The sequence below is a fragment of the Mytilus californianus genome, unplaced genomic scaffold, assembly GCF_021869535.1.
Source record: "Mytilus californianus isolate M0D057914Y unplaced genomic scaffold, xbMytCali1.0.p SCAF_10, whole genome shotgun sequence".
In the NCBI taxonomy this organism is placed as follows: domain Eukaryota; kingdom Metazoa; phylum Mollusca; class Bivalvia; order Mytilida; family Mytilidae; genus Mytilus; species Mytilus californianus.
The window spans coordinates 46,408,897-46,427,740 of NW_026262582.1; the positions used below are offsets into that span (position 1 = coordinate 46,408,897).

General features: G+C 33.9%; 1 protein-coding gene across 5 annotated transcripts in view; it reads left to right on the top strand.

The window, feature by feature from the left end:
- LOC127718241 (fibropellin-3-like) overlaps window positions 1-18,844 on the top strand; it is a 231,423-nt gene that overhangs the window by 84,367 nt on the left and 128,212 nt on the right. The window contains exon 6 of one of the 5 annotated variants that reach the window (XM_052224238.1): window positions 12,999-13,277. The exons of the other annotated variants lie outside the window; for them this stretch is intronic. Within the exon in view, the coding sequence (XP_052080198.1) occupies window positions 12,999-13,012 (14 nt within the window). The 3' untranslated portion in view covers window positions 13,013-13,277. Of the gene's footprint in view, window positions 1-12,998; window positions 13,278-18,844 lie in introns of those variants that run through there. 5 annotated transcript variants of the gene reach the window in all.

An 18,844-nucleotide genomic window follows, 5' to 3' on the forward strand; every position in this document is an offset into this window, starting at 1 on the left:
AGCATAACGTTTTGTAGATCTCAAATATATGACAGCTGAGGCTTTCCATATTATGATTATTCCTATTCTGATGCAATACTCTTAAAAGGTTCAAAATTAAACATTTCAAATATCCCATAAACGTCGATTGTGATTGCGCAACCGTTGTTGCCAATGCCAATGACGCCTACTGTCAACCGTTGAATTGGTAGACGTCATCCAATCAGAATTGTCGTTACATGACTGCTTTTTTAGTTCCTTTGTTTATATACTATAAATTTATAACAGTCTTTTAAAAAGCTTGTTATTTTTTAAACAGAGAAGCAAACATCCTTAAGGAACAATATTTAGTGACAATCCAAACGATAGAAGGTACCGTGTCTGCACTTGTCGTAGTACTCATGTTCAGTATCTTACATTTTTGGTATTCACAAAAGGAGGTTATCTCATATATAGATCAGATCTGTCTATAAATCATGTTTTAATGTTGATAGATAAACATTACTTGGTACGTTTATTCATTGAAGTATTGCAGTTTTTTTTTTGTTTTCTTTATCGGCCCTTGTTTGTGAGTTTATAGAGGTTGTAAGGATTGAAATAATACAGCAGTTGAGACATACGAGTGTTTCAAAACAAATGAAAAGGAGGAGATGTAGTATGATTGCCATGAAAAGACTCCTACCTACTAGAGACCAAAGGATAAGATGTATTTGATAACCTACATGGTACAGGGCTTGTACAATATTATCACATTACAAAGTAATGTAAACCAACTAATTTTGGCGACTTTCGCGAGTTAAACATTAACGCGAATAAAACTCGTCGCGAGTTTGTAAAACTTGGGATATTTCCTTAAAACGATACATTGAGAAAATTGATAATCGCGAAAATAAATCGCCGTGAAGTCGGTTAATAAACGACTTATCACAGTACTACAACTTATAGGCTGAAGATACCAAGATTTAAAACTTAAAAGTCAAAGAGAAACTGACAATACCATGCGGCACTAAACGAAAGACAACGGAAAGACGATACGAAACCAACCAAATCAATATACACGTATTATGCATAAACGGAAAACAATTAAATCGTAATAAGGTTATTTTAACACATCTCATGACTGGCTATAGATGTTATTTTTAGCAACCAATAAAACCACTTGTACCATATCATACTAAGATCATGTTTTCGCCCCACCCTATGCTTAATTCATATTGGTCAGTTTTTCTGAGAAAAGGCTGAAGAGAACGACTTACCATGACAGGATATGAAAGGAATGTTTACTGGATGGATTGGTTGATATTTGATGTTTAATTTATTACAGAATGCAAATTTATACCTCGAGGGATTGAAGGCATATGTACAATACAAATATATACACAATGACAAAATTATAAGGGAACGACCATTTAACTTCAAGGGCGTCGAAAAACTAAATAAAAATGTTTGCGCTTTGCGCGAAAAAAAATTTGGGACTCAGAAAAACTACAACCGAGCCAATTACATTCATAATATAGAAATAAAAAGATGTGGTATGAGTGCCAATGAGACAACTCTCCATCAAACTCACAATGTGTAAAAATTAAACCATTATAGGTTAAGGTACGGCCTAGAACACGGAGCCTTGGCTCACACCGAACAGCAAGCTATAAAGGGCCACAAAATGACTAGTGTAAAAACAATTCAAACCAACGGTCTAATCTATATAAAAAACGAGAAACGAGAAACACTTATGAACCACATCAACAAACGACAACCACTGAACAACAGGTTCATGACTTCGGACAGGTGCAAACAAATGCAGCGGGTTTAAACGTTTAAGGCACATTGTATGGACATTTTTGGGTAAGCATCATTAAAATCCAGATCATTTTCTTTAAAAGTCAATGTAATTATTCAACCTACCAACATACCCTTTTTCAATTAAGGAATAATAATACTGTAGAGTTGCCATCGTTAAATCCAAAATTGACGCTGGCAACTCTTCAAATACAGTACTGTTATTCCTATTTTAATGCAATTCTCTTAAAATGTTCAAAATTAAACATTTCAAATATCCCGTAAACGTCGATTGCGATTGCGCAACGGGGTTCACATATTGCCTTTTCTTCTTTCGTTCTAAGAATTTCAAAGCAGTTTTGGAATCTTTTAAAATTGTGGTTACCGTTTTGTGTAAACAAATTCTTCAGATAATTTAGAGTATGATTTATGATAAGTGGATTTTCTCATTCAGAAACTCCATGCACCAATGTGAACTGTAACTATGGGTCATGTGAAATAGATGGATCTACTTGGCGTTGCCAGTGCCCAGCCGGTTATCATGGAACTTACTGTGAACGTAAGTAAAGATGTAACGTTATGCTTATTAAGGGACAATATTAAATTTTGGTGACAATCCGAACGATAGAAGGTACCGGGTCTACACTTGACCGTTTCAGAATCTAAAGGACTATAGGTCATTACATTGTTCGTACCCCCAAAATGAAAATAACGTCACGTCATTGGTTGAATTTCCATTGTTTAGGACGTTTTTAACCAATCACGACGTTTTGGTGTACACTGTTGAAAATATTACCCAGAATGCATTCGATTCTGAAAAATTGACTTATCGTAGTACTTACATTTTTGGCATAAGGGATCAACCACTAATCTATATAAAAAACTAGAAATGAGAAACACTTATGAACCACATCAACAAACGACAACCACTGAACAACAGGTTCATGACTTCGGACAGGTGCAAACAAATGCAGCGGGTTTAAACGTTTTAGGCACATTGTATGGACATTTTTGGGTAAGCATCATTAAAATCCAGATCATTTCCTTTAAAAGTCAATGTAATTATTCAACCTACCAACATACCCTTTTTCAATTAAGGAATAACAATACTGAAGAGTTGCCATCGTCAAATCCAAAATTGACGTAGCAACTCTTCAAATACAGTACTGTTATTCCTATTTTAATGCAATTCTCTTAAAATGTTCAAAATTAAACATTTCAAATATCCCGTAAACGTCGATTGCGATTGCGCAACGGGGTTCACATATTGCCTTTTCTTCTTTCGTTCTAAGAATTTCAAAGCAGTTTTGGAATCTTTTAAAATTGTGGTTACCGTTTTGTGTAAACAAATTCTTCAGATAATTTAGAGTATGATTTATGATAAGTGGGTTTTCTCATTCAGAAACTCCATGCACCAATGTGAACTGTAACTATGGGTCATGTGTAATAGATGGATCTACTTGGCGTTGCCATTGCCACAACGGTTATACTGGAACTTACTGTGATCGTAAGTAAAGATGTAACGTTATGCTTATTAAGGGACAATATTAAATTTTGGTGACAATCCGAACGAATGAAGGTACCGGGTCTACACTTGACCGTTTCAGAATCTAAAGGACTATAGGTCATTACATTGTTCGTACCCCCAAAATGAAAATAGCGTCACGTCATTGGTTGAATTTCCATTGTTTAGGACGTTTTTAACCAATCACGACGTTTTGGTGTACACTGTTGAAAATATTACCCAGAATGCATTCGATTCTGAAAAATTGACTTATCGTAGTACTTACATTTTTGGCATAAGGGATCAACCATTTAACTTCAAAAAGGGAGGGGGGTTATATGTTGGTTTTTTTTTTTGAGAATTTTTTTTTTGCCGTGAAGCGCGAACATTTTTATTTAGTTTTTCGACGCTATCAATCAAATTATTTTTTTTCTAAATTTAATACTATAAGGTATGGGAAAATCTACATTCAGAATATTTTTTTTTGTCATCTGCTTGACTAGAATATTTTTTTTCATTAAATTGGGGATCCGAATATTTTTTTTAGGAAAAAAATACCCCCCCCCCCCCCCCTTGAAGTTAAATGGTCGTTCTCTTTTTATGTTGATAGATAAACATTACTTGCTACGTTTATTCATTGGAGTATTGCAGTTTTTTTTTGTTTTCTTTATCGGCCCTTGTTTGAGAGTTTATCGAGGTTTTAAGGATTGAAATAATACAGCAGTTGAGACATACGAGTGTTTCAAAACAAATGAAAATGAGGAGATGTAGTATGATTGCCATGAAAAGACTCCTACCTACTAGAGACCAAAAGATAAGATGTATTTGATAACCTATATGGTACAGGGCTTGTACAATCTTATCACATTACAAAGTAATGTAAACCAACTAATTTTCGCGACTTTCGCGAGTTAAACATTAACGCGAATAAAACTCGTCGCGAATTTGTAAAACTTGGATATTTCCTTAAAACGATACATTGAGAAAATTGATAATCGCGAAAATAAATCGCCGTGAAGTCGGTTAATAAACGACTTATCACAGTACTACAACTTATAGGCTGAAGATACCAAGATTTAAAACTTAAAAGTCAAAGAGAAACTGACAATACCATGCGGCACTAAACGAAAGACAACGGAAAGACGATACGAAACCAACCAAATCAATATACACGTATTATGCATAAACGGAAAACAATTAAATCGTAATAAGGTTATTTTAACACATCTCATGACTGGCTATAGATGTTATTTTTAGCAACCAATAAAACCACTTGTACCATATCATGCTAAGATCATGTTTTCGCCCCACCCTATGCTTAATTCATATTGGTCAGTTTTTCTGAGAAAAGGCTGAAGAGAACGACTTACCATGACAGGATATGAAAGGAATGTTTACTGGATGGATTGGTTGATATTTGATGTTTAATTTATTACAGAATGCAAATTTATACCTCGAGGGATTGAAGGCATATGTACAATACAAATATATACACAATGACAAAATTATAAGGGAACGACCATTTAACTTCAAGGGCGTCGAAAAACTAAATAAAAATGTTTGCGCTTTGCGCGAAAAAAAATTTGGGACTCAGAAAAACTACAACCGAGCCAATTACATTCATAATATAGAAATAAAAAGATGTGGTATGAGTGCCAATGAGACAACTCTCCATCAAACTCACAATGTGTAAAAATTAAACCATTATAGGTTAAGGTACGGCCTAGAACACGGAGCCTTGGCTCACACCGAACAGCAAGCTATAAAGGGCCACAAAATGACTAGTGTAAAAACAATTCAAACCAACGGTCTAATCTATATAAAAAACGAGAAACGAGAAACACTTATGAACCACATCAACAAACGACAACCACTGAACAACAGGTTCATGACTTCGGACAGGTGCAAACAAATGCAGCGGGTTTAAACGTTTAAGGCACATTGTATGGACATTTTTGGGTAAGCATCATTAAAATCCAGATCATTTTCTTTAAAAGTCAATGTAATTATTCAACCTACCAACATACCCTTTTTCAATTAAGGAATAATAATACTGTAGAGTTGCCATCGTTAAATCCAAAATTGACGCTGGCAACTCTTCAAATACAGTACTGTTATTCCTATTTTAATGCAATTCTCTTAAAATGTTCAAAATTAAACATTTCAAATATCCCGTAAACGTCGATTGCGATTGCGCAACGGGGTTCACATATTGCCTTTTCTTCTTTCGTTCTAAGAATTTCAAAGCAGTTTTGGAATCTTTTAAAATTGTGGTTACCGTTTTGTGTAAACAAATTCTTCAGATAATTTAGAGTATGATTTATGATAAGTGGATTTTCTCATTCAGAAACTCCATGCACCAATGTGAACTGTAACTATGGGTCATGTGAAATAGATGGATCTACTTGGCGTTGCCAGTGCCCAGCCGGTTATCATGGAACTTACTGTGAACGTAAGTAAAGATGTAACGTTATGCTTATTAAGGGACAATATTAAATTTTGGTGACAATCCGAACGATAGAAGGTACCGGATCTACACTTGACCGTTTCAGAATCTAAAGGACTATAGGTCATTACATTGTTCGTACCCCCAAAATGAAAATAACGTCACGTCATTGGTTGAATTTCCATTGTTTAGGACGTTTTTAACCAATCACGACGTTTTGGTGTACACTGTTGAAAATATTACCCAGAATGCATTCGATTCTGAAAAATTGACTTATCGTAGTACTTACATTTTTGGCATAAGGGATCAACCACTAATCTATATAAAAAACTAGAAATGAGAAACACTTATGAACCACATCAACAAACGACAACCACTGAACAACAGGTTCATGACTTCGGACAGGTGCAAACAAATGCAGCGGGTTTAAACGTTTTAGGCACATTGTATGGACATTTTTGGGTAAGCATCATTAAAATCCAGATCATTTCCTTTAAAAGTCAATGTAATTATTCAACCTACCAACATACCCTTTTTCAATTAAGGAATAACAATACTGAAGAGTTGCCATCGTCAAATCCAAAATTGACGTAGCAACTCTTCAAATACAGTACTGTTATTCCTATTTTAATGCAATTCTCTTAAAATGTTCAAAATTAAACATTTCAAATATCCCGTAAACGTCGATTGCGATTGCGCAACGGGGTTCACATATTGCCTTTTCTTCTTTCGTTCTAAGAATTTCAAAGCAGTTTTGGAATCTTTTAAAATTGTGGTTACCGTTTTGTGTAAACAAATTCTTCAGATAATTTAGAGTATGATTTATGATAAGTGGGTTTTCTCATTCAGAAACTCCATGCACCAATGTGAACTGTAACTATGGGTCATGTGTAATAGATGGATCTACTTGGCGTTGCCATTGCCACAACGGTTATACTGGAACTTACTGTGATCGTAAGTAAAGATGTAACGTTATGCTTATTAAGGGACAATATTAAATTTTGGTGACAATCCGAACGAATGAAGGTACCGGGTCTACACTTGACCGTTTCAGAATCTAAAGGACTATAGGTCATTACATTGTTCGTACCCCCAAAATGAAAATAGCGTCACGTCATTGGTTGAATTTCCATTGTTTAGGACGTTTTTAACCAATCACGACGTTTTGGTGTACACTGTTGAAAATATTACCCAGAATGCATTCGATTCTGAAAAATTGACTTATCGTAGTACTTACATTTTTGGCATAAGGGATCAACCATTTAACTTCAAAAAGGGAGGGGGGTTATATGTTGGTTTTTTTTTTTTGAGAATTTTTTTTTTGCCGTGAAGCGCGAACATTTTTATTTAGTTTTTCGACGCTATCAATCAAATTATTTTTTTTCTAAATTTAATACTATAAGGTATGGGAAAATCTACATTCAGAATATTTTTTTTTGTCATCTGCTTGACCAGAATATTTTTTTTCATTAAATTGGGGATCCGAATATTTTTTTTAGGAAAAAAATACCCCCCCCCCCCCTTGAAGTTAAATGGTCGTTCCCTTTTTATGTTGATAGATAAACATTACTTGCTACGTTTATTCATTGGAGTATTGCAGTTTTTTTTTGTTTTCTTTATCGGCCCTTGTTTGAGAGTTTATCGAGGTTTTAAGGATTGAAATAATACAGCAGTTGAGACATACGAGTGTTTCAAAACAAATGAAAATGAGGAGATGTAGTATGATTGCCATGAAAAGACTCCTACCTACTAGAGACCAAAAGATAAGATGTATTTGATAACCTATATGGTACAGGGCTTGTACAATCTTATCACATTACAAAGTAATGTAAACCAACTAATTTTCGCGACTTTCGCGAGTTAAACATTAACGCGAATAAAACTCGTCGCGAATTTGTAAAACTTGGATATTTCCTTAAAACGATACATTGAGAAAATTGATAATCGCCAAAATAAATCGCCATGAAGTCGGTTAATAAACGACTTATCACAGTACTACAACTTATAGGCTGAAGATACCAAGATTAAAAACTTAAAAGTCAAAGAGAAACTGACAATACCATGCGGCACTAAACGAAAGACAACGGAAAGACGATACGAAACCAACCAAATCAATATACACGTATTATGCATAAACGGAAAACAATTAAATCGTAATAAGGTTATTTCAACAGATCTCATGACTGGCTTTAGATGTTATTTTTAGCAACCAATAAAACCACTTGTACCATATCGTGCTAAGATCATGTTTTTGTCCCACCCGGGTCTGGGGGTTATGGTTTTTTCCTAAAAAAAATATTCGGATCCTCAGTTTGATAAAAATATTCTGAATCCAGATTTTCCCCATACTTTATAGTGTTAAATTTTGAAAAAAAAAAATAATTTGGTTGATAGCGTCGAAAAACTAATTTGCGCGAAAAAAAATTTGTGACTCAGAAAAAAAACCATAACCCTCCCCCCGTTTGAAGTTAAATGGTTGTTCCCTAACATATTAAAACATCATGTACCGGTAGTAAGAAAAGTAATGATCACTTACGCAGGTGTGGTGTTAACTCTTTTCAGTACAACCTCCTCCCCTTTTTATGCATTGCTAGGCATCAAGAAGTAAAAACATCGCCTTACTTGCTCTATTTTTACCATTGTTGACAGTTACGCCCCTTTTCCCCTTGAACCCTGGTCCCTGGATCTACTTCTTGAATCGCAATGTAAACTTTTAATAACCTTATAAAACTACAAAAACAGAAGTATTCCATTCTTGCAATCGCATTTTAATTCAATATGAAACACGTAATTGTTTTCAGCTGACTTGATGGAATCAATATGAAACCACGTGATTGTTTTCTGCTGATATGATGGAATCAATATGAAACACGTGATTGTTTTCTGCTGATATGATGGAATCAATATAAAGCACGTGATTGTTTTCTGCTGATATGATGGAATCAATATAAAAACGTGATTGTTTTCTGCTGATATGATGGAATCAATATGAAACACGTGATTGTTTTCTGCTGACTTGATGGAATCAATATAAAACAGGTGATTGTTTGCTGCTGATGTGATGGAATCAATATGAAGCATCCATGTAATGTTATTATTATTTGTAGGTGACCCATGTTATGGAGTTTCTTCGTGTAACAATGGACATTGTGTTGTGCAGGGATCCACATATATATGTCAATGTTATTCTTGCTGGGGTAACAATAATTGGCAATCGTTATGCACTTGTAAGTATTTTATGCAACGCTAGACTATAGTAGAGGGCCTATCATGTTTTCTCGTCTGTGTGTTCGTCTGTCTAATCCGCCTGTAATGTTTAAAGTTTTGTTGAGGTAGATAGGTTGTCTAAATTATAATCCATAGATTTTTTTTTAATAATTTGTCAAAATGTAGTTTATATCATGCTTTTTTCAAAAGTATAATAAAAAGTATGGGTCATCTGGCTTTTTTTCACGCTACAGGTTGAGCAAAATTGTCAGATTTTGTATAGATTATGCATGGAAAACCCAACTTTGTGTGATATAAAGAAAACTACACCATAGAATTTTAAGAAAGACTATGAGAAGATAGCTCTAATCATATGCTTTTATAATATAAGAAATATAAAAATGGGGTCATCGGACACGTTTTCGGGCTACATTATAAAATAGGTAAATTCACAACACATTCTATTATTTTCCAAATTAACATGAAAAGACAATTGTTATCTGCTGTTTCTAGATCCAAGATGGAGGAAGACATCCCAGCTATCTTAATGCGCATTTTTGTCGAGCCAGCGACTAATGTCACAGAAAGCTCGACTTAGGGATAGTGTTCCGGCGGCCACGGCGGCATTAACTAACTACTTAAAAGCTTAATATTTCAGAAGGTAGAAGACCTGGATGCTTCATACTCTGTATATAGATGCCTTATGTTATGAAGTTTCCGTCTGTCATATGTCCTTTGTCCTTGACCTCATTTTCATGGTTCAGTGACTACTTGAATAAAAGTTAAAATTGTTTGTAATGTTAATTTCTCTCTTAATATGAGTAATAGGATAACTATATTTGGTATGTGCATACCTTGCACGGTCCTCATGCCTGTCAGACAGTTTTCACTTGACCTCGACCTCATTTCATGGATCAGTGAACAAGGTTAAGTTTTCGTGGTCAAGTCCATATCTCAGATACTATAAGCAATAGGTCGACTATATTTGGTGTGTGGAATGATTGTAAGGTGTACATGTCCAACTGGCAGGTGTCATCTCACCTTGACCTCATTTTCACGGTTCAGTGGTTAAAGTTCATTTTTTGTGTTTTGGTGTGTTTTTCTAATACTGTATGCAATAGGTCAGCTATATTCGGTTTATATTTTACTATGTACATGTTAGTCTGGCAGGTTTTATTTGACCTTGACCTCATTTTCATGGTTCATTGCTCAATGATAAGCTTTTGTGTTTTGGTCTGTTTTTCTTAAACTATTAGCAATAGGTCAACTATATTTGGTTTATGGAATGATTGTTAGGATTATATGTCTGTCTGGCAGGTATCATTTGACCTTGACTTCATTTTCATGGTCATTCATTGGTCAATGTTAAGTTTTACTGGTTTGGTCTGTTTTTGTATACTATAAGAAATAAGTCAACTATATTAATGTATGGAATGATTGTAAGGTGTACATGTATTTCTGGCTCGGTTTATCTAACCTTGACCTCATTTTCTTGGACCATGTTAAGTTAATGTGATACTTGTAGTAAAACTTTATATATATAGGACTATCAATATAAAATCAATGGTAGTAAAGCAGGCGAGACATTTCCGCGTGTCCACTCTTGTTCAAAAATATATAGGGTTTTGATCAACATTTAGCAGTTCACTGAACATGGAAAAAGTGGGTTGAAGCATTGTGTATTAATAAATAGGATGTTATATTCCGGACACTAAATATCAGTTGTGATGTCACCATGACGTCATACACATTTTGAATTAATTTGACGTTTTAAACCTCAACTATTAATAACACCTAGTGGTCTAAGAAGTCGAGCTGTTTTTGACATTTCCATATAACCAATCTTTTCTTTTTGTATTTTGTGTAAAATTTAAGTAAATAATGGTAGAATGTGCTGAATGTAAGTTGTGTAAATGAGATATCATGATAATATAAAGGACTGTATGTTTTTCATAATAGATTGTAGAATATTGTGGATCATAATATGTGAAATAAATTTTATTCAAGAAGAAAAAAGTAGTCGAACTACTATATTACTGGCCTGTCAACACTGAGGTTGTGAGTTCGACACCCGCAAGTTGCAGGTGCGCTCGACTCAATTCTTAATTGACTAGGATTGTCAGTTTTCCTACCGAAGGTCGATGGTTCTCTCCAGGCACTCCGCTTCCTCCACCAATTAAACTGACCGCCATGAAATAGCACAATAGTGCTGAAAGTGGCGTTAAACACCAATCAATCAATCAATCAATCAATCAATCAATCAATCAATCAATTTAAAAGTGTTGCTTTAGCTCTGTGTGTTTGTTTGAGCGGCAGTGTAACTCATAGCTGTGTCCACCTTATCTTTTTTCCAGTTGTAACAAGCATCTTTTGACCCTGCTTTTCAAATTTTGTGCCGTTTTTTCTCTTGTTTGACTTGTTTAAGTTAGTGCTCATCTAATTTAGTTGGTTGCTGTACTGTACAGGTTCTTTTATTGTGAGTTTTACCTTTACGACATATGAATTGAACTGTTTCATATTTTTCATGTCGGGGCCTTTTATAGCCGACTGTACGGCATGTTTTTTCTCATTGTTGAAGGCCGTTCGGTTGCCTATAATTGATCACATCCACTTCATTTGAACTTTGGTGAATAGTTGTCTCATTGGCAATCATACCACATCTCCTTATTTTTATATATATGGTCTCGAATGGCTGAAGATGAGGTTTGTAGCAAGTAAAACTGGTTATACCCCACAACATTTTTTACCCGTAATAAGTCAGGTTTCCTGGTCCACGGGTTGTTAGTTGTTAGTTGTTGTTTGCCTTTGTACGTCATTTGTCGTGTGTTGGTGTGGTCTGATGTACTATACACTATTTTTGGTAAATTTAATGTATTGGGGACAACCAACTGTCTAATTTTCTTGTGTGGGATTGGGGAGGGAGGCAGGATGATTTTGAAAATTAATATCCTTGCCTGGTAAGAGCTGAAAATAGATAACTTTGCCCAAGATGAACATGAATATTCTGTAACACAAAATGCAGGAAATAACAGTGTACAAAAGTGTTAATAAATTTTCTTAGCGATAGTTGAAAATGAATAGTCAATCCGCAAAAAAACCTACTGCCCCCAACCGCAGAATATCAAATGGTCATATCCTTACACATTTGTGGCAGGCGTTATATTTGTATAATATCATTTTTTTAAAGATTTTATCAAAACTAATTCACTCATAATTTTTAATCATTTTATATTTGCAAATGATTACTGTCTCATATCCTTAAGTAATTATAATTCACAATAATTACATTACATTATGTTTAAAATGTGTTATTAGGGCCCAGCATCGAGGATGCGGGAGCCCTACAGTTTTCACTATGTCCGTCCGTCCGTCCGTCCGTTTGTCTCTCCGTCAACAATTTTTGTAAGCGCAAAAACTCCAAAAGTATAAGTATGAAGCCAATGCAATTTTGCACAGTTGTTGTGCATAATATGTAGATGTGCATATTATATTTTGGTGAAATTCGGATCATCAATTTGGGAAAAAAAACTTAGTTTTTTGTTAAATAATCACAAATTTTGAAAAATGTCTTCTCGTAATAGGATTTTAACAAAAACTAATATATAGGTGTATTAAGTTATTTCAAAGTGTTGAAAAATAAAAAAAAATTAGTAAAACTTACATTTTATTTTAAAAATCACAAATCTTGAGAAGCTTCTTCTTGTACATGTAGTAGGTTGTCATCAAAATTTGATATTTGATACCGCTACCACGTGACCAAGGTGGTTCAAAGACATTCAGTGGTTGTCGTTTGTTGCTGTATATCATATTTGAGTTTCGTTTATTATTTTCTAAATAAATCAGGCCGTTTGTTTTCTCGTTTGAATTGTTTTACATTTGTCATTTCGGGGCCTTTTATAGCTGACTATGCGGTATGAGTTTTGCTCATTGTTGAAGGCCGTATGGTGACATATACATGTAGTTGTTAAGTTATATGTCATTTGGTCTCTGGTAAAGCGTTGTCTCATTGGCAATTATACCACATCTTATTATTTTTATATACAAGTTGTATACAGTATTCTTGTCATTCATTATATTTTACAGACTATACGTGTTGATAGGATGTTTGCATACCACGTAACTTTTCTGGAGATCAATGGACCAATCTGAATTTGTTTTTGATTATTGTAACGTTTTAGTTTTGGACAATTTGATTAGTTTAGACGTCCTTAACGACGCACTGAGAATGCACAACCCAATTTACGAGGATGGAACATACATTTCTAAATTGGTCCATGCCAGATAAAGCAAACAACTAAAATGAAAATAAATAACTGATGTTGTTTTTGAACATTTTTATTATTTATATTTACTTTTATTACATTTTTATTAAAATGTCATAGCTATGTATATTGTAATACTTTGTATTAGTAACAACATTTGTTAAAATATACTTTTTCACTCTTTTTGGTCTTTTGGAAATTGTTGTTTGTGCTGTATTTAGACCCCTCTACCACGAAATTGTTTTACATGCACACGTATAGAAATTGCGGTTTTCATCCAATGCAATCAAAGGTTTGAACGTTGTTTTCAATTTAGACTTGTTTATATTTTTTCGTTTGGGCTTGTATTATATTTTCCCTCGGGTTTATATTCATCCTATTTCGACTCTTTAAAATTCAAGAGTCTATCCTAAATTGAGGTAAATTATATGGCCTTCCAAATACCGTTCCGATCCCTAACATCACTGAAGAGACATTAATTGTCGAAATCCGGATATGGTGTACAAATTTTTGCACCTCATGTTTGTGGTATACCATCTTTCCCGCAAGTTTATTGTTTTCTGTTTGGTATTAAATTAATATTAAGATCCATTTTGTTAAATCTTGTGATCAATTTATTTGGCAATCGTCAATGACAGTCAGCAGGGTTTAAGAACATCAGTTGTTCGACCTGTTAGTTAAATGCGTTTTGTTAAAATATACTTTTTCACTCTTTTTTGGTCTTTTGGAAATTGTTGTTTGTGCTGTATTTAGACCCCTCTACCACGAAATTGTTTTACATGCACACGTATAGAAATTGCGGTTTTTATCCAACGCAATCATAGGTTTAAACGTTGTTTTCAATTTAGACTTGTTTATCAATCTATATATATATATATATATATATATATATCATATCCTTAAGTAATTATAATTCACAATAATTACATTACATTATGTTTAAATGCGTTATTAGGGCCCAGCATCGAGGATGCGGGAGCCCTACAGTTTTCACTATGTCCGTCCGTCCGTCCGTTTGTCTCCGTCAACAATAAGAAAGTAAAAGTGATGAATTGAAACCGTTATTATCTTTTATTAATTTTCTTATAATATATACCCGCGTTGTAGCTATCCTGGTCCATAGGTTCAACTGATTGTAGAAACATATCAAGTTAAATTCGGTGTCCGAACAGAAAGGCAAGATAAAAAAACAATTGTGTTTAGAATTTCCTTATTAGCCTCATATTAGGTCTCGAATTGCCTATCAAAATTTAATATGTGCTTTCTTGTAGTGAATATTGATAAAGTATCAGGTCTGTCAAATGTACCAGTACTAAAATGCTCAAGGTAAAACAATTATCACAATAGAAAATATACTTTAACCTAACAACTATATTTCCCTTCAAGACGAAACACTAATGACACACACAATCTTAGGGTCTCGGTGGCCTGGTCATGTAGTCTAAGTGGTCCAACTACTGTATCACTAGCCTGTCAACACTGTGGTTATGATTTCGAATCACGCACGTGGCAGGTATTCTCGATTCCAATCTAAATTGACTAGGATTTTCAGTTTTCCTGCCGAAGGTCTACCTATAAAACTGACCGCCACGAAAAAGCCAATAGTGCTGAAAGTGGCGTTAAACACCAATCAATTAATCAATCAATCAATCAAAAACAGATATTTAGTTTTTTTTTGTCTGCCCCTAAAGTTGCACCTTTCTTCGACAAGGCTGATCAGATGTTGACATGTTTCATGTACCCTTCGCTTTTCAACTGAATCGGTAAAAAGGGGAAGATCTAGACATCTGCTTTCATCCCATCAAATATGAGGGTGTGGATAGGGTTTACAGAATAGACAATAATGGGCACAATGTGCAGAATAAAGGGCAACAAAAATAAAGAATAGAGAAAAATAGGTTAAAAAAATAAAGAAAAGAGAATAACAAGTAAAATTCATAAAGAATAGCGAAAAAAGGCATACAAAATTTTAGAATACAGAAATGAGGAAAAACCGATCCACACCCTCATATATTCAAGTGAGGCTGTACAAGTTGGTCTTATGTCAGATCTTTATCTTGTTTTGTTATTTGTAGAATTGAGCGTTGATGGCATAGCTTTAATAGTTTCTGTTTCAATTGTTAAGGTGGTACCTAACACTACATGGAGATAACTCTGTAAAAATCAGCTAAACGTTTTAATTACGTTGTATTGTTAAGGGAATATTAAGCTTCTCAATGATCAAAATTAGTGTTTGTCAAACTGCTATATAACCAAAGAAATTTTTCTGATAAAGTGGTTGGTTCAAATTTTTAGAAATTTTTATATTTTTGTCAAAGGGTCAAAGTAAACATTTTGTCAAAATTTTATGAAAATTAAACGAGCCAAATTAATATTAGTCAAGGTGTTGGGTACCACCTTAACATCTTTTTTTTTACATCTTGGGACATTTTAGACTTGACATTGTATATAGACGTCTCTATAACTATAATTTGAAAGAAAAAAAAAAACGGATTTAAGATAATTTTCGATTGAGTAAGCGATTTTTTAAAAAACTTTTGTCCACATGTTGAGGTAAACGTGCACTAAGTCCTTCAAAATCAAGCAAATTCAACTTGTTATGCTGAACGATAGACTTTAGAAAAAAAAAATGTTTAGGAACAATTACATATTTTATTTCATTAAGCCAGCCTTGCATTATCTATTACCAGGATCTAGTAAAGATCTCTTCCTAGACTTAGGTTAGATCCCTGGCAAGCTCGAGATCAATTCAAACTGGGATTATTACACTAACCCTTATTAATATATAAGTCCAGATTGAAAGAGTTGAAAATTGGTATTTACTGCTTCTGTAGAAGGTGAAGGCATTTAGGGAAAATGCAAAGAAGGGTTGGACCAGAATAAGCATAATGTTTTGGGTGTTGGAACACGTAGTCCAGCAGAATTTAGAAAACATACCCATTCTGGGGTCCCTGGGCATATGAATTAAACCCACTTTCTCCGACTAAGAGTACTGTGACGACTCGACAAAAGGTGCAAGCATTTAATATTATACATGTGATGAGAAAGTGCTACGTTCCTGTATGAACTAGACTCATCCATTTCGTATGGAAGGCTCTTTTGTAGACTAATTACTACTACCGTGCCTCCCTCTCTGTGTATTTGCAGTTTGTTCCCATTTTATGTCCAATTCAGCTCCTCTTTTCATTTCACATTATCCATTTCATGTTCATTGTTTTGGCATAACCATTCTGGTCTGCCGAGGCATAAACACCAAGAATCAATTGATGACATAATCAAACTGTTAAATAAATGTTGACCTTTGGGTATAAAATCATATATGAAGTTCAGCAACCAATAATAAGTGCGGAATGGTTTGATTTAATTTCAGTAGGTAGATTACTATGAATTTCGCTTGCAGTAATTATTATATAAGTAAGTAAGTAAGTGATTGGTTTATTATAGTGACTTGTGAACATGTATCGACAAATGTAACACAATTACAAAGTTTGTGTAGTCAATGTTGCACCCTGTCCGTTAGACATCATTCAGATGGTTCATAACAATACAGGGAGATAACTCTGTAAAAAGCGGCTGAACGATTTAATCAGGTTCTATTGTTAATGAAATATTAAGCTTCTCAATGATCAAAATAAGCGTTTGTCAAACTGCTATATATCCAATCAAAATTTTTCCGATAAAGTGTGTGGTTCAAGCTTTTGGAAATTTTTATATTTTTGTCAAAGGGTCAAAGTAAACATTTTGCAAAATTTTATGAAAATTAAACGAGCCAAATTAATTTTATTCAAGGTGTTTGGTACCACCTTAAGAATTTTTTTTTTATGTTACCTACCCATGCTTTGTAGGGTTGGGTAGGGAGTTAGGAATTTTAATTTTTTTGGGCCAACAACATGAGTTACATGTTTTAGACAAGAACACTACGTTAGTGCAGGAAAACAAATTTAAAAAAAATAATTTTGAAACAATTTGTGTCATTAATTTTTTCGGGTAGGCTATTTTTAAGGTCGGTAGTTAGGCAACATCAAATAATTTATATTTTATTTTTGGCCTAAGTCACCTATTTGACAAATTAAGTAATTTGATACAATATCACATATATAAGTGGATAATATTGTGTTGTGCTTTATTATTTGTTTTGTTATCTTTCAAACTCCGAAACAGGGTCAACATAGCGAAGCAAGGAAGACATAACCACTGTTTCGGAGTTTTCTTATTTATCATACCGATATTTTAGAGTTGAGTGCTTTCCTATATACTTGTATCTATTGTATGCTCTTTAAATAAGATCTATAATCTACTGATCAAGTTTTAAAAAGAATGACGAGGGTTGAGATATCAAAAAGCTGATTCAACCCCGCCACATTTACTTGCGCATGTCTAAAGTCATGAACCTTGTTAGTAGTCATTGTATATTATTTCTGTTGAATGTTTTGTTATTTAGAGAATTAAGTGTTGATGTTAAAGTTTTGATTGTTCCTGTTAATATTTCCTTAGCTTTAATGAGCCTCCTCATGGGGATTTTGATTATGTGATTACTTGGCCGTTTTTATAGTGATTTTTTTATTACCAGACCAAATATTTCATGATTATTCTAGGACTGTATTTTTGATTATTTGATTATCTTGTTTAAAAAAATAATTACTGATTATGTGATTATATTGGCAAAAAAATGTGATTATGTGATTACTTGGACACCCTTATGAGGGGCCTCTTTAATTTAAAGTTTGACATATTGTTTAGACACCAGTTCTGTATATTGTTGAAGGCTGTATGTTCCCCTATAGACATGATATATATCTTTTGTTGATCTTTGTTGCTAAGTTGTTGTTTTATTGTCGTATACCCACATCTCATTTTTTGAGGGGTGTTTTCCTATTTTTAAAAATTATGCTTATTCTGTAAAATTATATATATGCTTTATTTATTCTGTATGTGTCTGGTGTTTATTTCTGTAGTGACTGTCACAGTGGCGGATCCAGGAGGGGGGGGGGGGGGGGGTTCCGGGGGGTTAGAACCCCCCCTTTTTTTTACCATATATGCTTTTTAATGGGGACATATGGTTGGACCCCCCTTTATCCTGGGTTGGAACACCCTTTTAAAAATAGCTGGATCCGCCTCTGAGTCAGAATTGTATAGCCTAATTCTTTTATTTTCCATGATTATTTTTTATACTTTTACATTCCATTATTCACTATTCCTTACTTTCTTTGCTCATTTTTGTCTATCATTGTCTATTCACAATATTATTGGGTCATTATTCTCTATTCTTTAAACCCTATCAAGACTCTCCCAAAGTTTATCTAATTTAGTTCCTACATTATCTCATGGCCTAATTTCTTATACTTCCGTCATTTGTTTGAAATTTCTATAGGGAGACTACAAAAACGTTTAGTTCAACAACGAGCGATTGCGCATTGAAGACTGCGGAACTTAGTTAGAACCGGTCGTACGAATATTGGCGGGCTTAACATGTAATTGTGTCTTCCAAACAAAAATTCATTTTCAGGTGTAAAACATAAAAAGTGAATATATTGTAGATGCGAAATGGAAAGTAAGCAAACATATATAAACAGGATAAAAAAAACAACGTATATAAATCCTAAAAAATTATCAAGTCTGTTTATAATTAATTGGATCCTTTTCAAAAACAGTCACTAAAACTGGGGA